The sequence below is a fragment of the Gobius niger genome (genome assembly GCF_951799975.1).
Source record: "Gobius niger genome assembly, chromosome: 4".
Classification (NCBI taxonomy): domain Eukaryota; kingdom Metazoa; phylum Chordata; class Actinopteri; order Gobiiformes; family Gobiidae; genus Gobius; species Gobius niger.
Window position 1 is genome coordinate 635,033 of NC_136855.1, and position 24,079 is coordinate 659,111.

The following is a 24,079-nucleotide window of genomic DNA, read 5'->3' on the forward strand; positions in this document are numbered from 1 at the left end:
TGCGCTCTGCGGTGCACGGCTCGGGTTTGCTTCTGTGGGACCTCGGCTGGAGACTCTTCTGTGGCATGGATCGTTTCATTCATTTCTTCCACTTCCATCGAGCTTCATCGCGCTTAAACGAATGTCTTTCAGTTTGGCATGTGGCAGAAAGGTGGCGCTGTGGCGTGAGGACGTGTTTGCGCTTGTGGCTTTTTCTCATATAGTTTTCTTACGTTAGTCTTTGGTTTGAATTGTGTTTCCTTCATGTGGCAGGACGTGAGGCAAAAGTTCAACGACGCAGAGAAAGAAGTCGCCGTCACTCGAGAAGAAACGACTCCTTTAAGGTGAATCGAATAAAAAGCTTTGGCTGTTTTTACATTTTACAAGTCGAGACGCTGCGGGAAAGCAAGCTTGTCTAGTTTTCTCCTTAATGTCTTAATTTTAACTCTGTCGGAGAAGAAACAGCTCAAACACTCTCAAATTAAAAGCTCTTATTTTGAAAACATCACAAATTAAAAGCTTTTATTTTGAAAACATCACTTAAGATATCAGCAATTTTATCCACAAACAGCACCTCAAAATCCTGTATGTATTTTTGTTTTTCCAGGTCGGACCAAGGAAACACAGACTCACAACTGACAAACACAGTAAGTTAGTCTTTTAAACCACCTGTAGTCTTCAACCTGGTTTTGAAATGACTTTTAAGTTTTATCTTGGCGATCTGGGTGTGGGTTGTGAATGTTTAAACCTGTGACTGTTCCTCTGCAGACTCAGAGCGCTCTGGAGGAGACCGTGAGCGGTTTGGAGAAAGACAGAGCTCGTCTACACCAGGACTTACAGCAGTGTCTGTTTGAGATTCACCGCAGAGACCAGTACATCCAGCAGGTCGCCAGCAAGGCAAGGACACAATGAATATACTCTCTTATCTTAGTATGGATCCACCAACAAGGCAAGGACACAATGAATATACTCTCTTATCTTAGTATGGATCCGCCAACAAGGCAAGGACACAATGAATATACTCTCTTATCTTAGTATGGATCCGCCAACAAGGCAAGGACACAATGAATATACTCTCTTATCTTAGTATGGATCCGCCAACAAGGCAAGGACACATTAAATATACTCTCTTATCTTAGTATGGATCCACCAACAAGGCAAGGACACAATGAATATACACTCTTATCTTAGTATGGATCCACCAACAAGGCAAGGACACATTAAATATACACTCTTATCTTAGTATGGATTCGCCAGCAAGGCAAGGACACAATAAATACACTCTTATCTTAGTATGGATCCACCAGCAAGGCAAGGACACAATAAATACACTCTTATCTTAGTATGGATCCACCAACAAGGCAAGGACACATTAAATACACTCTTATCTTAGTATGGATCCACCAACAAGGCAAGGACACAATGAATATACTCTCTTATCTTAGTATGGATCCACCAACAAGGCAAGGACACAATGAATACACTCTTATCTTAGTGTGGATCCACCAACAAGGCAAGGACACAATGAATATACACTTATCTTAGTATGGATCCACCAACAAGGCAAGGACACAATGAATATACTCTCTTATCTTAGTATGGATCCACCAACAAGGCAAGGACACAATGAATATACTCTCTTATCTTAGTATGGATCCACCAGCAAGACAAGGACACATTAAATATACTCTTATCTTAGTATGGATCCACCAACAAGGCAAGGACACAATGAATACACTCTTATCTTAGTATGGATCCACCAACAAGGCAAGGACACAATGAATACACTCTTATCTTAGTCTGGATCCACCAACAAGGCAAGGACACAATGAATACACTCTTATCTTAGTATGGATCCACCAACAAGGCAAGGACACAATGAATACACTCTTATCTTAGTGTGGATCCACCAACAAGGCAAGGACACAATGAATATACTCTCTTATCTTAGTATGGATCCACCAACAAGGCAAGGACACAATGAATATACACTCTTATCTTAGTATGGATCCACCAACAAGGCAAGGACACAATAAATATACACTCTTATCTTAGTATGGATCCACCAACAAGGCAAGGACACAATGAATATACACTCTTATCTTAGTATGGATCCACCAACAAGGCAAGGACACAATGAATATACACTCTTATCTTACTATGGATCCACCAACAAGACAAGGACACATTAAATATACACTCTTATCTTAGTATGGATCCACCAACAAGGCAAGGACACAATAAATATACACTCTTATCTTAGTATGGATCCACCAACAAGGCAAGGACACAATGAATATACACTCTTATCTTAGTATGGATCCACCAACAAGGCAAGGACACAATGAATATACTCTTATCTTAGTATGGATCCATCAACAAGGCAAGGACACAATGAATATACACTCTTATCTTAGTATGGATCCACCAACAAGGCAAGGACACATTAAATATACTCTCTTATCTTAGTATGGATCCACCAACAAGGCAAGGACACAATAAATATACTCTTATCTTAGTATGGATCCATCAACAAGGCAAGGACACATTAAATACACTCTTATCTTAGTATGGATCCATCAACAAGGCAAGGACACAATGAATATACTCTCTTATCTTAGTATGGATCCATCAACAAGGCAAGGACATAATGAATATACACTCTTATCTTAGTATGGATCCACCAACAAGGCAAGGACACAATGAATATACACTCTTATCTTAGTATGGATCCATCAACAAGGCAAGGACACAATGAATATACACTCTTATCTTAGTATGGATCCACCAACAAGGCAAGGACACAATGAATATACTCTCTTATCTTAGTATGGATCCATCAACAAGGCAAGAACACAATGAATATACACTCTTATCTTAGTATGGATCCACCGACAAGGCAAGAACACAATGAATATACACTCTTATCTTAGTATGGATCCACCAACAAGGCAAGGACACAATGAATATACACTCTTATCTTACTATGGATCCACCAACAAGACAAGGACACATTAAATATACACTCTTATCTTAGTATGGATCCACCAACAAGGCAAGGACACAATAAATATACACTCTTATCTTAGTATGGATCCACCAACAAGGCAAGGACACAATGAATATACACTCTTATCTTAGTATGGATCCACCAACAAGGCAAGGACACAATGAATATACTCTTATCTTAGTATGGATCCATCAACAAGGCAAGGACACAATGAATATACACTCTTATCTTAGTATGGATCCACCAACAAGGCAAGGACACATTAAATATACTCTCTTATCTTAGTATGGATCCACCAACAAGGCAAGGACACAATAAATATACTCTTATCTTAGTATGGATCCATCAACAAGGCAAGGACACATTAAATACACTCTTATCTTAGTATGGATCCATCAACAAGGCAAGGACACAATGAATATACTCTCTTATCTTAGTATGGATCCATCAACAAGGCAAGGACATAATGAATATACACTCTTATCTTAGTATGGATCCACCAACAAGGCAAGGACACAATGAATATACACTCTTATCTTAGTATGGATCCATCAACAAGGCAAGGACACAATGAATATACACTCTTATCTTAGTATGGATCCACCAACAAGGCAAGGACACAATGAATATACTCTCTTATCTTAGTATGGATCCATCAACAAGGCAAGAACACAATGAATATACACTCTTATCTTAGTCTGGATCCACCAACAAGACAAGGACACATTAAATATACACTTTTATCTTAGTCTGGATCCACCAACAAGGCAAGGACACAATGAATATACTCTCTTATCTTAGTATGGATCCACCAACAAGGCAAGGACACAATGAATATACTCTTATCTTAGTCTGGATCCACCAACAAGGCAAGGACACAATGAATATACTCTCTTATCTTAGTATGGATCCACCAACAAGGCAAGGACACAATGAATATACACTCTTATCTTAGTCTGGATCCACCAACAAGGCAAGGACACAATGAATATACTCTCTTATCTTAGTATGGATCCACCAACAAGGCAAGGACACAATGAATATACTCTTATCTTAGTCTGGATCCACCAACAAGGCAAGGACACAATGAATATACACTTATCTTAGTATGGATCCACCAACAAGGCAAGGACACAATAAATATACACTCTTATCTTAGTATGGATCCACCAACAAGGCAAGGACACAATGAATATACACTCTTATCTTAGTATGGATCCACCAACAAGGCAAGGACACAATGAATATACTCTTATCTTAGTATGGATCCACCAACAAGGCAAGGACACATTAAATATACACTCTTATCTTAGTATGGATCCACCAACAAGGCAAGGACACATTAAATATACACTCTTATCTTAGTATGGATCCACCAACAAGGCAAGGACACAATGAATATACACTTATCTTAGTCTGGATCCACCAACAAGGCAAGGACACATTAAATATACACTTATCTTAGTCTGGATCCACCAACAAGGCAAGGGCACAATAAATATACACTCTTATCTTAGTATGGATCCACCAACAAGGCAAGGACACAATGAATATACACTCTTATCTTAGTGTGGATCCGCCAACAAGACAAGGACACAATGAATATACACTCTTATCTTAGTATGGATCCACCAACAAGGCAAGGACACATTAAATACACTCTTATCTTAGTATGGATCCATCAACAAGGCAATCTTTTTCATTTTCCCTCCACAATTTTCGCAAAATTTTTCAGTTTCTTCCCAATTCTTTCCTCTTTCCCCCTAATTTTCCACGATTTCTTTCCACATTTCAAGCCCGATACTGTAAAGTTGCGTATCATCCAAACAGACATTCCAGAATGATCTTGATCTTAAACCCCTCTACAAAGGCCGCTCTGTTACAAACTCTGGGGTTCTTGTAGAGAACATTGACCCAGCACAGGGTTCACCAGGAGGAATGTGACCTGAGAGAGTTGTGTTTGCAGCTGCAGCAGGTGGAGGCGGAGAAGGCCTCGCTCTCTCAGACCCTCAGGGAGAACCAGGAGAGGAGCCTCAGACAGGTACCTCTCCATCCTCCACTGAATGAACTGAAAGTTTGAAATGTTGTTATGGCGACACTAATGGAGACTTGTTCTGTAAAGACTGTGCTAAGTCTCTGCTGACGGCCTTCTCCTCCAGCAGGGGGCGGTGTTCACGGAGGTGGCTCCCGGAGCTCCTCAGGAGAAGAGCAGTGAGTTTGTGGAGAGTGAAGCGGCTCAGCTCAGAGACCGGTGAGGACAACACACTTTTTTACTCTAAAAGACAACAAGAAACGAGTTCTCTGGAATCACTATATGCCTGTTCTTTATTTACCTGAAGGTCTGCAGGTCTGCTCTACAAAAATCAACATCTCATTATTTTGTGGGACTTTCTCCATAACGTTGAGGAAGCATTATTTTTCCAAGATGTTAGAAATATATGAAAGTGTGCTGCAAACAGGCAGAAAGAAAGATATGTTTAAATAATTTTTCCCTAGTCCTGCCCTAAATTTTCTCCCACACTTTTTCCCACAATTTTTACAGAACATTTTAAATTTTCTTTTTCTAAATTTCTTCCATGTTTTCCATTATTTAAAAAGAAATTCTCACCTGTATTCCCTGTTTTTTGCAGTTTTTCCCCCAATTTTGCTCCTCATTCTTTCCCCATTTTTACATTTCTAACCCCAATTTTTCACTCACTTTTTTCTATATTTTCCAAACATTTTTGTTCATTTGAAATTTTTTTGTTCAAAATTTTCCCATTTGTTTTTTCCCTATTCTTACCCCAATGTTTACAATTGTTTTCCCATATTTTATTTTTTTCCAAAATGCACTTTTTGGTCCTTCCTCCATTAGCCATGATGTTTCTGCTGTGGCTCACGTGTGTTCAGGTGTTTTTAAAGTTGTTCACGTGTGTTCAGGTGTTTTTAAAGGTCTTCACGTGTGTGTTCAGGCTGCAGGAGCTGGAGCTGCGTCTGTCGGAGGAGACGAGGAGGAGGGAGGAGGAGACGAGGATGAGGGAGGAGGAGACGAGGAGGAGGGAGGCGGCGGAGGAGGAGACGAGGAGGACACACTCACTGTACGACACAAACACATTTACACCGACACAAAGACCTGAGGATCTGAACTGAAGTTCACACGGTTTAGTCCCGTCTTGCACTTCTAGATCTGCAGCTTTCAGTCTGAGCCTCGATAACGTCTTTTACTTCAGTTTTACTTCAGTTTTACTTCAGTTTTGCTTGTTTTCCTTCAGTTTTCCTTCAGTTTTGCCTCAGTTTTGCCTCAGTTTTCCTTCAGTTTTACTTCAGTTTTCCTTCAGTTTTCCTTCAGTTTTCCTCCAGTTTTCCTTCAGTTTTCCTTCAGTTTTCCTTCAGTTTTCCTCCAGTTTTACTTCAGTTTTCCTTCAGTTTTCCTTCAGTTTTCCTTCAGTTTTGCCTCAGTTTTGCTTCAGTTTTCCTTCAGTGTTACTGTAGTTTTGCCTCAGTTTTGCCTCAGTTTTCCTTCAGTTTTGCCTCAGTTTTCCTTCAGTTTTGCCTCAGTTTTCCTTCAGTTTTACTTTAGTTTTGCTTCAGTTTTGCTTCAGTTTTCCTTCAGTGTTACTGTAGTTTTGCCTCAGTTTTGCCTCAGTGTTACTGTAGTTTTGCCTCAGTGTTACTGTAGTTTTGCCTCAGTGTTACTGTAGTTTTGCCTCAGTGTTACTGTAGTTTTGCCTCAGTGTTACTGTAGTTTTGCCTCAGTTTTGCCTCAGTTTTGCCTCAGTGTTACTGTAGTTTTGCCTCAGTGTTGCTGTAGTTTTGCCTCAGTGTTGCCTCAGTGTTGCTGTAGTTTTGCCTCAGTGTTACTGTAGTTTTGCCTCAGTGTTACTGTAGTTTTGCCTCAGTTTTGCCTCAGTGTTACTGTAGTTTTGCCTCAGTGTTGCCTCAGTGTTGCTGTAGTTTTGCCTCAGTGTTGCTGTAGTTTTGCCTCAGTGTTGCCTCAGTGTTGCTGTAGTTTTGCCTCAGTGTTGCTGTAGTTTTGCCTCAGTGTTACTGTAGTTTTGCCTCAGTGTTACTGTAGTTTTGCCTCAGTGTTACTGTAGTTTTGCCTCAGTGTTACTGTAGTTTTGCCTCAGTTTTGCCTCAGTGTTACTGTAGTTTTGCCTCAGTGTTACTGTAGTTTTGCCTCAGTGTTACTGTAGTTTTGCCTCAGTGTTACTGTAGTTTTGCCTCAGTTTTGCCTCAGTGTTACTGTAGTTTTGCCTCAGTGTTACTGTAGTTTTGCCTCAGTTTTGCCTCAGTGTTACTGTAGTTTTGCCTCAGTGTTACTGTAGTTTTGCCTCAGTGTTACTGTAGTTTTGCCTCAGTGTTACTGTAGTTTTGCCTCAGTTTTGCCTCAGTTTTGCCTCAGTTTTGCCTCAGTGTTACTGTAGTTTTGCCTCAGTTTTGCCTCAGTTTTGCCTCAGTTTTCCTTCAGTTTTCCTTCAGTTTTCCTTCAGTTTTCCTTCAGTTTTCCTTCAGTTTTCAGTGTTGCTGTAGTTTCAGTCTCTTAAAGCTGTGACTGACAGGCTGCTGTGTCCAGGCTCCAGTCCAGAGACGCTCCGAGAGACGTCAGCATCGAGCTGGAGCCGGACGACGAGTGGGACGCCTTCAGTCTGGACCCAAACCAACCACTGCTCACCCGGAAGGTAAATACTACTGTAGTACTACTAATACTTATATACAACTATATACTGCTCACCAGGAAGGTAAACACTACTGTAGTACTACTACTAATACTTATATACAACTATATACTGCTCACCCGGAAGGTAAATACTACTGTATTATTACTAATACTTATATACAACTATATACTGCTCACCCGGAAGGTAAATACTACTGTAGTATTACTAATACTTATATACAACTATATACTGCTCACCCGGAAGGTAAATACTACTGTAGTACTACTACTACTACTTATATACAACTATATACTGCTCACCCGGAAGGTAAATACTACTGTAGTACTACTACTAATACTTATATACAACTATATACTGCTCACCCGGAAGGTAAATACTACTGTAGTACTACTACTAATACTTATATACAACTATATACTGCTCACCCGGAAGGTAAATACTACTGTAGTACTACTAATACTTATATACAACTATATACTGCTCACCAGGAAGGTAAATACTACTGTAGTACTACTAATACTTATATACAACTATATACTGCTCACCAGGAAGGTAAATACTACTGTAGTACTACTAATACTTATATACAACTATATACTGCTCACCAGGAAGGTAAATACTACTGTAGTACTACTAATACTTATATACAACTATATACTGCTCACCCGGAAGGTAAACACTACTGTACTACTACTAATACTTATATACAACTATATACTGCTCACCAGGAAGGTAAATACTACTGTAGTACTACTAATACTTATATACAACTATATACTGCTCACCCGGAAGGTAAACACTACTGTAGTATTACTACTAATACTTATATACAACTATATACTGCTCACCAGGAAGGTAAATACTACTGTAGTATTACTAATACTTATATACAACTATATACTGCTCACCCGGAAGGTAAATACTACTGTAGTACTACTACTAATACTTATATACAACTATATACTGCTCACCAGGAAGGTAAACACTACTGTAGTACTACTACTAATACTTATATACAACTATATACTGCTCACCAGGAAGGTAAATACTACTGTAGTATTACTAATACTTATATACAACTATATACTGCTCACCAGGAAGGTAAACACTACTGTAGTATTACTACTAATACTTATATACAACTATATACTGCTCACCAGGAAGGTAAACACTACTGTAGTATTACTAACACTTATATACAACTATATACTGCTCACCAGGAAGGTAAATACTACTGTAGTATTACTAATACTTATATACAACTATATACTGCTCACCAGGAAGGTAAATACTACTGTAGTATTACTAATACTTATATACAACTATATACTGCTCACCAGGAAGGTAAATACTACTGTAGTATTACTAATACTTATATACAACTATATACTGCTCACCCGGAAGGTAAATACTACTGTAGTATTACTAATACTTATATACAACTATATACTGCTCACCCGGAAGGTAAACACTACTGTACTACTACTAATACTTATATACAACTATATACTGCTCACCAGGAAGGTAAATACTACTGTAGTACTACTAATACTTATATACAACTATATACTGCTCACCAGGAAGGTAAACACTACTGTAGTATTACTACTAATACTTATATACAACTATATACTGCTCACCAGGAAGGTAAATACTACTGTAGTATTACTAATACTTATATACAACTATATACTGCTCACCCGGAAGGTAAATACTACTGTAGTACTACTACTAATACTTATATACAACTATATACTGCTCACCAGGAAGGTAAACACTACTGTAGTACTACTACTAATACTTATATACAACTATATACTGCTCACCAGGAAGGTAAATACTACTGTAGTATTACTAATACTTATATACAACTATATACTGCTCACCAGGAAGGTAAATACTGCTGTAGTATTACTACTAATACTTATATACAACTATATACTGCTCACCAGGAAGGTAAACACTACTGTAGTATTACTACTAATACTTATATACAACTATATACTGCTCACCAGGAAGGTAAACACTACTGTAGTACTACTAATACTTATATACAACTATATACTGCTCACCAGGAAGGTAAATACTACTGTAGTATTACTAATACTTATATACAACTATATACTGCTCACCAGGAAGGTAAATACTACTGTAGTATTACTAATACTTATATACAACTATATACTGCTCACCCGGAAGGTAAATACTACTGTAGTATTACTACTAATACTTATATACAACTATATACTGCTCACCAGGAAGGTAAATACTACTGTAGTATTACTACTAATACTTATATACAACTATATACTGCTCACCAGGAAGGTAAATACTACTGTAGTATTACTAATACTTATATACAACTATATACTGCTCACCCGGAAGGTAAATACTACTGTAGTATTACTAACACTTATATACAACTATATACTGCTCACCAGGAAGGTAAATACTACTGTAGTATTACTACTAATACTTATATACAACTATATACTGCTCACCAGGAAGGTAAATACTGCTGTAGTATTACTACTAATACTTATATACAACTATATACTGCTCACCAGGAAGGTAAATACTACTGTAGTATTACTAATACTTATATACAACTAGGGATGGTCCGATATGAAAATTTTCTGCCGATACCGATATCCGATATTTGCCTCACTGGTGTGGCCGATATCCGATATTTGCCGATATTTATTTCAACGTTAAAAATCAATAGAAAGGCTTACTCAAATGTGGTAAAGTTTGTAAATTGTTCCATTATTGGAATGTCTTATGCCTGGGACACATCTCTCACACCAGGATGAAACAATCCTTTTTATTAGAAAAATATTAAAAAGACCAAATGCAATGTTGGAGTGAAATGTAATTTTGTTTTTGGCTAAATATTTACTCAGACCTACTTATTATTATACTTTCACCCATGTCCTCTATTAATGGTAAACACTGACACTGGGAATATGCTAGGCTACTATTTATTGTATTTTTTATTAAAATATGTAGCCTACCATGTTGTTTAAGCTACATGTTTTAACTTTGAACAAATCTGATACAGGACACACAGCTCTGTATGAAGCTTTGGAATTGGAAATATCATAATGTCACTTTAACAGCACCTTATATGAACTTATGAGGCCAGACTGAATATTTAGAGTTGGTTTAGAGCTGGCAAAAAGCAAACAGTAGATTTACAAGATTAGCATGAGCTTTGATCTGCTTTGTTTTCAATGATAAATGCGCGAACGATCGCAAAAGCGTCTAATTAAATATGCGCGAAAATGCGATATGACCTAACACCTCGTTTTCAGGGTCATTAACATGACAAAAGTGGGCAGAGTAAACGTGAATACAGACATGATCATCACTGTAGTTAGACCTACATTATCATCACTGTAGTTAGACCTACATGATGACAGAAAGGTCATGTTTACGTGTCGTAGCCTTTAGCCTGTTAGCAGCTATGCTAGCGCTAACAAACAAAGTTATAAATCTGGCGTCAAGACGGAGAAACTTTCGCAACACTCACCTCAGATGTAGCGACAAATAATCCATCAGAAAATGATTCCTGTTAATCCTGACTCAGAATAATGTCCATGGAGGCAGTTTTAGTCCAGTTTGTTGCAGCAGTAAGTTGTGGCTCTGCATCTCTGTGGTGTCCAAGTGTCCGCTCCACTTTGTTTAAACTTAGTAAAAACATATTTTCTTTTGGAGACGTGTGAATTTATGCTGGAGGTTCTTTATTTTTAGGAGCCACTGTTTATTTGAGATAATTTTAATAAATTGTTGCCCCGTCTACACTGCTGCTGCATTCAGGTGCGCTATGACATTACGGTGTAGTAAATAATTCAAAGGAAAAAAAAATATCGGCCGATATTTTCCCATATCGGACCGATACCGATATGTGAAAAAAGGACAAATATCGGCCGATAATATCGGCGGCGCCGATATATCGGCCATCCCTATATACAACTATATACTGCTCACCAGGAAGGTAAATACTACTGTAGTATTACTAACACTTATATACAACTATATACTGCTCACCAGGAAGGTAAATACTACTGTAGTATTACTACTAATACTTATATACAACTATATACTGCTCACCAGGAAGGTAAATACTACTGTAGTATTACTAATACTTATATACAACTATATACTGCTCACCAGGAAGGTAAATACTACTGTAGTATTACTACTAATACTTATATACAACTATATACTGCTCACCAGGAAGGTAAACACTACTGTAGTATTACTAATACTTATATACAACTATATACTGCTCACCAGGAAGGTAAATACTACTGTAGTATTACTACTAATACTTATATACAACTATATACTGCTCACCAGGAAGGTAAACACTACTGTAGTATTACTACTAATACTTATATACAACTATATACTGCTCACCAGGAAGGTAAACACTACTGTAGTACTACTAATACTTATATACAACTATATACTGCTCACCAGGAAGGTAAACACTACTGTAGTATTACTAATACTTATATACAACTATATACTGCTCACCAGGAAGGTAAATACTACTGTAGTATTACTAATACTTATATACAACTATATACTGCTCACCCGGAAGGTAAATACTACTGTAGTATTACTAATACTTATATACAACTATATACTGCTCACCAGGAAGGTAAACACTACTGTAGTATTACTACTAATACTTATATACAACTATATACTGCTCACCAGGAAGGTAAATACTACTGTAGTATTACTACTAATACTTATATACAACTATATACTGCTCACCAGGAAGGTAAATACTACTGTAGTATTACTAACACTTATATACAACTATATACTGCTCACCAGGAAGGTAAATACTACTGTAGTATTACTACTAATACTTATATACAACTATATACTGCTCACCAGGAAGGTAAATACTACTGTAGTATTACTAATACTTATATACAACTATATACTGCTCACCAGGAAGGTAAATACTGCTGTAGTATTACTACTAATACTTATATACAACTATATACTGCTCACCCGGAAGGTAAATACTACTGTAGTATTACTAATACTTATATACAACTATATACTGCTCACCAGGAAGGTAAACACTACTGTAGTATTACTAATACTTATATACAACTATATACTGCTCACCAGGAAGGTAAATACTACTGTAGTATTACTACTAATACTTATATACAACTATATACTGCTCACCAGGAAGGTAAATACTACTGTAGTATTACTACTAATACTTATATACAACTATATACTGCTCACCAGGAAGGTAAACACTACTGTAGTATTACTAATACTTATATACAACTATATACTGCTCACCAGGAAGGTAAATACTACTGTAGTATTACTACTAATACTTATATACAACTATATACTGCTCACCAGGAAGGTAAATACTACTGTAGTATTACTACTAATACTTATATACAACTATATACTGCTCACCAGGAAGGTAAATACTACTGTAGTATTACTACTAATACTTATATACAACTATATACTGCTCACCAGGAAGGTAAACACTACTGTAGTATTACTAATACTTATATACAACTATATACTGCTCACCAGGAAGGTAAATACTACTGTAGTATTACTAATACTTATATACAACTATATACTGCTCACCAGGAAGGTAAATACTACTGTAGTATTACTAATACTTATATACAACTATATACTGCTCACCAGGAAGGTAAATACTGCTGTAGTATTACTACTAATACTTATATACAACTATATACTGCTCACCAGGAAGGTAAATACTACTGTAGTATTACTAATACTTATATACAACTATATACTGCTCACCAGGAAGGTAAATACTACTGTAGTATTACTAATACTTATATACAACTATATACTGCTCACCAGGAAGGTAAATACTGCTGTAGTATTACTACTAATACTTATATACAACTATATACTGCTCACCAGGAAGGTAAACACTACTGTAGTATTACTACTAATACTTATATACAACTATATACTGCTCACCCGGAAGGTAAATACTACTGTAGTATTACTAATACTTATATACAACTATATACTGCTCACCAGGAAGGTAAATACTACTGTAGTATTACTAATACTTATATACAACTATATACTGCTCACCAGGAAGGTAAATACTACTGTAGTATTACTACTAATACTTATATACAACTATATACTGCTCACCAGGAAGGTAAATACTACTGTAGTATTACTAATACTTATATACAACTATATACTGCTCACCAGGAAGGTAAACACTACTGTAGTATTACTACTAATACTTATATACAACTATATACTGCTCACCAGGAAGGTAAACACTACTGTAGTATTACTACTAATACTTATATACAACTATATACTGCTCACCAGGAAGGTAAATACTACTGTAGTATTACTACTAATACTTATATACAACTGATATACTGCTCACCAGGAAGGTAAATACTACTGTAGTATTACTAATACTTATATACAACTATATACTGCTCACCAGGAAGGTAAATACTACTGTAGTATTACTAATACTTATACACAACTATATACTGCTCACCAGGAAGGTAAATACTGCTGTAGTATTACTAATACTTATATACAACTATATACTGCTCACCAGGAAGGTAAATACTACTGTAGTATTACTACTAATACTTATATACAACTATATACTGCTCACCAGGAAGGTAAATACTACTGTAGTATTACTAATACTTATATACAACTATATACTGCTCACCCGGAAGGTAAACACTGCTGTAGTATTACTAATACTTATATACAACTATATACTGCTCACCAGGAAGGTAAATACTACTGTAGTATTACTAATACTTATATACAACTATATACTGCTCACCCGGAAGGTAAACACTGCTGTAGTATTACTAATACTTATATACAACTATATACTGCTCACCAGGAAGGTAAACACTACTGTAGTATTACTACTAATACTTATATACAACTATATACTGCTCACCAGGAAGGTAAATACTACTGTAGTATTACTACTAATACTTATATACAACTATATACTGCTCACCAGGAAGGTAAACACTACTGTAGTACTACTAATACTTATATACAACTATATACTGCTCACCAGGAAGGTAAATACTACTGTAGTATTACTAATACTTATATACAACTATATACTGCTCACCAGGAAGGTAAACACTACTGTAGTATTACTACTAATACTTATATACAACTGATATACTGCTCACCAGGAAGGTAAATACTACTGTAGTATTACTAATACTTATATACAACTATATACTGCTCACCAGGAAGGTAAATACTACTGTAGTATTACTACTAATACTTATATACAACTATATACTGCTCACCAGGAAGGTAAATACTACTGTAGTACTACTACTAATACTTATATACAACTATATACTGCTCACCAGGAAGGTAAACACTACTGTAGTATTACTACTAATACTTATATACAACTATATACTGCTCACCAGGAAGGTAAATACTACTGTAGTATTACTAATACTTATATACAACTATATACTGCTCACCAGGAAGGTAAATACTACTGTAGTATTACTAATACTTCTATACAACTATATACTGCTCACCAGGAAGGTAAACACTACTGTAGTATTACTACTAATACTTATATACAACTATATACTGCTCACCAGGAAGGTAAATACTACTGTAGTATTACTAATACTTATATACAACTATATACTGCTCACCAGGAAGGTAAACACTACTGTAGTACTACTAATACTTATATACAACTATATACTGCTCACCCGGAAGGTAAATACTACTGTAGTATTACTAATACTTATATACAACTATATACTGCTCACCAGGAAGGTAAACACTACTGTAGTATTACTACTAATACTTATATACAACTATATACTGCTCACCAGGAAGGTAAATACTACTGTAGTATTACTACTAATACTTATATACAACTATATACTGCTCACCAGGAAGGTAAATACTACTGTAGTATTACTAATACTTATATACAACTATATACTGCTCACCAGGAAGGTAAACACTACTGTAGTACTACTAATACTTATATACAACTATATACTGCTCACCCGGAAGGTAAATACTACTGTAGTATTACTAATACTTATATACAACTATATACTGCTCACCAGGAAGGTAAACACTACTGTAGTATTACTACTAATACTTATATACAACTATATACTGCTCACCAGGAAGGTAAATACTACTGTAGTATTACTACTAATACTTATATACAACTATATACTGCTCACCAGGAAGGTAAATACTACTGTAGTATTACTAATACTTATATACAACTATATACTGCTCACCAGGAAGGTAAACACTACTGTAGTATTACTACTAATACTTATATACAACTGATATACTGCTCACCAGGAAGGTAAATACTACTGTAGTATTACTAATACTTATATACAACTATATACTGCTCACCAGGAAGGTAAATACTACTGTAGTATTACTAACACTTATATACAACTATATACTGCTCACCAGGAAGGTAAATACTACTGTAGTATTACTAACACTTATATACAACTATATACTGCTCACCAGGAAGGTAAACACTACTGTAGTATTACTACTAATACTTATATACAACTGATATACTGCTCACCAGGAAGGTAAATACTACTGTAGTATTACTAATACTTATATACAACTATATACTGCTCACCAGGAAGGTAAATACTACTGTAGTATTACTACTAATACTTATATACAACTATATACTGCTCACCAGGAAGGTAAACACTACTGTAGTATTACTACTAATACTTATATACAACTATATACTGCTCACCAGGAAGGTAAATACTACTGTAGTATTACTAATACTTCTATACAACTATATACTGCTCACCAGGAAGGTAAACACTACTGTAGTATTACTACTAATACTTATATACAACTATATACTGCTCACCAGGAAGGTAAATACTACTGTAGTATTACTAATACTTATATACAACTATATACTGCTCACCCGGAAGGTAAACACTACTGTAGTACTACTAATACTTATATACAACTATATACTGCTCACCCGGAAGGTAAATACTACTGTAGTATTACTAATACTTATATACAACTATATACTGCTCACCAGGAAGGTAAACACTACTGTAGTATTACTACTAATACTTATATACAACTATATACTGCTCACCAGGAAGGTAAACACTACTGTAGTATTACTACTAATACTTATATACAACTGATATACTGCTCACCAGGAAGGTAAACACTACTGTAGTACTACTAATACTTATATACAACTATATACTGCTCACCCGGAAGGTAAATACTACTGTAGTATTACTAATACTTATATACAACTATATACTGCTCACCAGGAAGGTAAACACTACTGTAGTATTACTACTAATACTTATATACAACTATATACTGCTCACCAGGAAGGTAAATACTACTGTAGTATTACTACTAATACTTATATACAACTATATACTGCTCACCAGGAAGGTAAACACTACTGTAGTATTACTAATACTTATATACAACTATATACTGCTCACCAGGAAGGTAAATACTACTGTAGTATTACTAACACTTATATACAACTATATACTGCTCACCAGGAAGGTAAACACTACTGTAGTATTACTAATACTTATATACAACTATATACTGCTCACCCGGAAGGTAAACACTACTGTAGTATTACTAATACTTATATACAACTGATATACTGCTCACCAGGAAGGTAAACACTACTGTAGTATTACTAATACTTATATACAACTGATATACTGCTCACCAGGAAGGTAAACACTACTGTAGTATTACTAATACTTATATACAACTATATACTGCTCACCAGGAAGGTAAACACTACTGTAGTATTACTAATACTTATATACAACTATATACTGCTCACCAGGAAGGTAAATACTACTGTAGTATTACTAATACTTATATACAACTATATACTGCTCACCAGGAAGGTAAATACTACTGTAGTATTACTACTAATACTTATATACAACTATATACTGCTCACCAGGAAGGTAAATACTACTGTAGTATTACTAATACTTATATACAACTATATACTGCTCACCAGGAAGGTAAATACTACTGTAGTATTACTACTAATACTTATATACAACTATATACTGCTCACCAGGAAGGTAAACACTGCTGTAGTATTACTACTAATACTTATATACAACTATATACTGCTCACCAGGAAGGTAAACACTACTGTAGTACTACTAATACTTATATACAACTATATACTGCTCACCAGGAAGGTAAACACTACTGTAGTATTACTAATACTTATATACAACTGATATACTGCTCACCAGGAAGGTAAACACTACTGTAGTATTACTAATACTTATATACAACTGATATACTGCTCACCAGGAAGGTAAACACTACTGTAGTATTACTAATACTTATATACAACTGATATACTGCTCACCAGGAAGGTAAACACTACTGTAGTATTACTAATACTTATATACAACTGATATACTGCTCACCAGGAAGGTAAATACTACTGTAGTATTACTAACACTTATATACAACTATATACTGCTCACCAGGAAGGTAAACACTACTGTAGTATTACTACTAATACTTATATACAACTGATATACTGCTCACCAGGAAGGTAAATACTACTGTAGTATTACTAATACTTATATACAACTATATACTGCTCACCAGGAAGGTAAATACTACTGTAGTATTACTACTAATACTTATATACAACTATATACTGCTCACCAGGAAGGTAAACACTACTGTAGTATTACTACTAATACTTATATACAACTATATACTGCTCACCAGGAAGGTAAATACTACTGTAGTATTACTAATACTTCTATACAACTATATACTGCTCACCAGGAAGGTAAACACTACTGTAGTATTACTACTAATACTTATATACAACTATATACTGCTCACCAGGAAGGTAAATACTACTGTAGTATTACTAATACTTATATACAACTATATACTGCTCACCAGGAAGGTAAACACTACTGTAGTACTACTAATACTTATATACAACTATATACTGCTCACCCGGAAGGTAAATACTACTGTAGTATTACTAATACTTATATACAACTATATACTGCTCACCAGGAAGGTAAACACTACTGTAGTATTACTACTAATACTTATATACAACTATATACTGCTCACCAGGAAGGTAAATACTACTGTAGTATTACTACTAATACTTATATACAACTATATACTGCTCACCAGGAAGGTAAACACTACTGTAGTATTACTAATACTTATATACAACTATATACTGCTCACCAGGAAGGTAAATACTACTGTAGTATTACTAACACTTATATACAACTATATACTGCTCACCAGGAAGGTAAACACTACTGTAGTATTACTAATACTTATATACAACTATATACTGCTCACCCGGAAGGTAAACACTACTGTAGTATTACTAATACTTATATACAACTGATATACTGCTCACCAGGAAGGTAAACACTACTGTAGTATTACTAATACTTATATACAACTGATATACTGCTCACCAGGAAGGTAAACACTACTGTAGTATTACTAATACTTATATACAACTATATACTGCTCACCAGGAAGGTAAACACTACTGTAGTATTACTAATACTTATATACAACTATATACTGCTCACCAGGAAGGTAAATACTACTGTAGTATTACTAATACTTATATACAACTATATACTGCTCACCAGGAAGGTAAATACTACTGTAGTATTACTACTAATACTTATATACAACTATATACTGCTCACCAGGAAGGTAAATACTACTGTAGTATTACTACTAATACTTATATACAACTATATACTGCTCACCAGGAAGGTAAACACTGCTGTAGTATTACTACTAATACTTATATACAACTATATACTGCTCACCAGGAAGGTAAACACTACTGTAGTACTACTAATACTTATATACAACTATATACTGCTCACCAGGAAGGTAAACACTACTGTAGTATTACTAATACTTATATACAACTGATATACTGCTCACCAGGAAGGTAAACACTACTGTAGTATTACTAATACTTATATACAACTGATATACTGCTCACCAGGAAGGTAAACACTACTGTAGTATTACTAATACTTATATACAACTGATATACTGCTCACCAGGAAGGTAAACACTACTGTAGTATTACTAATACTTATATACAACTGATATACTGCTCACCAGGAAGGTAAACACTACTGTAGTATTACTAATACTTATATACAACTGATATACTGCTCACCAGGAAGGTAAATACTACTGTAGTATTACTACTAATACTTATATACAACTATATACTGCTCACCAGGAAGGTAAATACTACTGTAGTATTACTAATACTTATATACAACTATATACTGCTCACCAGGAAGGTAAATACTACTGTAGTATTACTACTAATACTTATATACAACTATATACTGCTCACCAGGAAGGTAAATACTACTGTAGTATTACTAATACTTATATACAACTATATACTGCTCACCAGGAAGGTAAATACTACTGTAGTATTACTACTAATACTTATATACAACTATATACTGCTCACCAGGAAGGTAAATACTACTACACTCTTAACCCTAACAGTGTTTTTCTAGCCCAGTCTTTGGAAAAGGCTGTTTTCTTTTATTGTGATTATCTGTTAAATCAGATTGACTGAGACTCGGCCGATTCTTCCACGTGAAGAGTCAGAAGAGTCGACGCTCAGACACTGAGCCACAGGTGCAGGAGGTCGACGCCCACATGTTCCCATGACCGTCCAATATGCTAACGTTAGCGAGGCATGTGTGGAGGCCTGACTCTATAATGGTCCATCAGTGACCTGCTGAATATCGGCCCGTTCACCCTCTGTGTTTCTGAAACATTACACTCGTTACCACCTTATGCTAATTCACCCCCCCCCCCCTCTAACAACCCCCCCCACCTTTCATACAATACAAGAACATTTCCATTTGTCCTTGTTTTGTTTCACACAATGCAAATATTCAGATACCAATGTGTGCCACCCCTGCATCTGCAGGACCGGCATCAACGGTGACTTTACCGTCACCGAGCGCAGATCAAACAGAAGGACTGAATATCGATGTGTTTGATCCTTTGGCGACATCCAGGGTTTTAGAAAAATAGAGTTTATTCCAACCATCGTCCATCAACAAATGTGCAGATAAAGACCTGATGAAGCCACGTGGATAAAGCTCCGGGTCAGCTCATGGACGCCACATCAGGAACATAAGGACTGAACTTCCTGTCTCTGTGATGTCACTTCCTGTCTCTGTGATGTAACTTCCTGTCTCTGTGATGTAACTTCCTGTGTGTGTCCTCAGGTGGGCGTGTCGCTGCTCGCCTGTGATGTAACTTCCTGTCTCTGTGATGTAACTTCCTGTCTCTGTGATGTAACTTCCTGTCTCTGTCCTCAGGTGGGCGTGTCGCTGCTCGCCTGTGATGTAACTTCCTGTTTCTGTCCTCAGGTGGGCGTGTCGCTGCTCGTCTGTGATGTCACTTCCTGTCTCTCTCCTCAGGTGGGCGTGTCGCTGCTCGTCTGTGATGTCACTTCCTGTCTCTGTCCTCAGGTGGGCGTGTCGCTGCTCGTCTGTGATGTAACTTCCTGTGTGTGTCCTCAGGTGGGCGTGTCGCTGCTCGTCTGTGATGTAACTTCCTGTCTCTCTCCTCAGGTGGGCGTGTCGCTGCTCGCCTGTCGCCGCTGGCTGCGTGGGCGGAGCCTGTATTTCTCGCGGCTGCTCCGGAGCCGGAGTCGTGGGCGGTTCTTGTTCGTGGGTTACCTGCTGATGCTGCACGTGCTGCTGCTGCTGTGCCTCGCCGGCGCCCTCTAGTGGACGCTCGCTCTCTGAATGTCCACCATCCAAATATGTAAAACATTCTCCGTCTGAGGAGCGGATGAAGCAATAACGAGCTTTCACTCATTTATTTAAATGTAAAGTTTACTTTGTTCATGAGCGATGTTTGAGGCGACTGCAGTCCTGAAGGTCAAAGTTCACATTTCTCAGGGTTAGATCTTAACGAGGTTCAAGGAAAACGTCATTGAGCGACCAGAAGAACCAGAGAGACGTGAACTGTTCAGGACCTGGTGTCTTTAAACGGGGATTTTCTGTCCTGACCAAGGTTATGATGGAGGTGGAGATGTTGAGCTGCTGAAGCAGGTGCAGATCCTGAGGTCTGTGAGCTGAGGGCTGGAGGATCTGACCTTCACGTGATGTGTCCTCCTCCTACAGAGCCTATAGGTGTAACCGTGCTAACTGCCTTCATGCAGATTCTCTTCGTTGCTCATTCCTCTGTCATTCCTGAGGCCGATTCACATGAAACAAGAACTGTCCCAAAGTCGTCTCTTCAGATCAGATGAACTCTGGTCTCGTTTTCTCCTCCAAAAGTGGAGACAATCTTCAGAAACATGAGCGTGATGTTCAGCAGAATCAGAATAATGTCAGATAATGATCAGGGAGTCGTATCGTAAACCCATAACCAGAGGTTCCACAGACGAGGCCTCAGACTGTAACATCTGTAACAGCTGCTCCTCCTGAAGCTCATGGACCATCAGAACCATCCGGTTTATCACCAGAATCAAACTTCACCTTCAGCGTCTCGTGTTTGTTTCTGAAGATGAAAAAGCGCTGATGGTTTTTGGATCAGATGCTTTTGTTCCATGAGCTCAGGATCTGCTCCTGCCTCAGCAGCTCCACGTCTCCACCTCCATCAGGTCCTTCAATCGGGACAGAGTGAGGACAGAAAATCAGCTTTAGAGACACGAGCTCAGAAACATCTCAGTTCATTTGTGGTTCTTTCTCCCCTTTTTCTTCTTGTTGCAGATGAAAGTTCTGTTTGAACCTCGTGAAGTCGAGACGCCGCAGGTGGAAAGAGTTTCAATTTAAACATATCGAAAAATGTATTCAAAGTTTTCAGTCATTTTATGTTTTCATATAAATCTGAATAATAGAGTAAATGTATGGTTTTATTTTGGATCTTCTTTAGTTTTAAAACATTTATTAGTGGAAAAAAAAAGAAGTTTCCCTTTTTGTGTCGTCCAAACTCAATAAATCAGGTTAAGAATTCGATATTAAAAATCCCTCTGAGAAAACCTTTAAAACACTGTTTAGATCAGGGGTCGGCAACGTCAGGCCCGAGGGCCAAACCCGGCCCTCCAGCACAGAACCTCTGGCCCTCAAGATGAGAAACATTATGACACAAATCAGAGAGAACTTTGACATTATTAGAGTTAAATGGGAGGAAAGAAAGGTATAAATACTGTCAATGCACCCGATGAGGTCATATATGATGTACAACACTGGCATGTGAAGGAAGGCACTGGGAAAAGAAGAATCGTGACATAAATCTACTTAAATTAAGAGACTAAATCTAAGGTTTGAGTAGATTTGCTCTAGTCGTCGTTATTCTCTTAATTCAGATAATTTTGTGTAATTTCAAGGGAAAAACATTTATTTGTCTGATTTCAAGTGGGTTTTATTCTTGTTCCATCAGCGCTACAGCATTTGGATGTTGGATTAGTTCAAACCGACTCAAATTCAACATAGAATTTGATTAATTCAAGCCATTTTAAGTCGTTTATCTCATTTAAGATGGTCATGTTTCCAGTGTTGTGCTTCACTTTGGGCGAATCATCATAATAATCAGCGGCTTCCGCCCTCGGTCTGTTTACAATGAAGAAAATGGTCCCTCCCCTGAGAGAACCTGCCTCCCCCTGGTTTAGAGTCTGTAGAAGTGAGTGAAGTGGAGACTCTGAGAAAAACAAAACATGAATCAGTGAATAAAGAAACATGTTTTTGTTTCCAGGTGAAAGTTTAAATGTTCGAGTTTTGTCTCCGTTTCAAATCCAACCACGAGAAATGTGAATTTTTCCGCTGGTTTTGAATAAACGTCAGACCTTGTGGAAGCAGGAGAAAGACGGTTAATGTAAAGAATGTTTCTCTGAAGCTGCTTTAAAGTTTATTATTTGTGCTGCTCATAAACAAATCTGATGCTGAGTCTGAACTATGCACTGGATAAACCTGAGAGAAACAGAAACCTTTAACTCTAGAATAATAATAATAATAATAATAATACAGAGACTTTGTTAAAGCTGTGGAGAGTTTCCCGTCAGAGAGTCGTCTGTCCCGGTGTCTGATGTAAATACGTTTGTATCCATGTAAATATGTGATTTAAAGAAACTAAAGAGTTATTTATGAAGAACGACTGACTTTGTGTTTCTGTGAATAAACGAGAGACGTTTGAATAAAACCATGATTCTGACTTTGGCTCCGGACATTTATTACAAACGTCTTCTTTCTTTTCGTTTCTTCCACTTTTTTCGTTGTCACTTTTCCTGCACTTA

General features: G+C 36.7%; 1 protein-coding gene across 1 annotated transcript in view; it reads left to right on the plus strand.

Annotated features, from left to right (window-relative positions):
- The window catches only part of LOC306962379 (uncharacterized protein), a 76,578-nt gene extending 54,915 nt beyond the window's left edge, over nucleotides 1-21,663 (plus strand). Inside the window, exons 22-29 of the mRNA XM_079555499.1 lie at nucleotides 253-323; nucleotides 587-626; nucleotides 748-876; nucleotides 4,893-5,030; nucleotides 5,149-5,240; nucleotides 5,941-6,066; nucleotides 7,545-7,650; nucleotides 21,411-21,663. Of these exons, the coding sequence (XP_079411625.1) occupies nucleotides 253-323; nucleotides 587-626; nucleotides 748-876; nucleotides 4,893-5,030; nucleotides 5,149-5,240; nucleotides 5,941-6,066; nucleotides 7,545-7,650; nucleotides 21,411-21,569 (861 nt within the window). The 3' untranslated portion in view covers nucleotides 21,570-21,663. The remainder of the gene's footprint in view (nucleotides 1-252; nucleotides 324-586; nucleotides 627-747; nucleotides 877-4,892; nucleotides 5,031-5,148; nucleotides 5,241-5,940; nucleotides 6,067-7,544; nucleotides 7,651-21,410) is intronic.
- The last annotated feature ends 2,416 nt before the right edge of the window (nucleotides 21,664-24,079 follow it).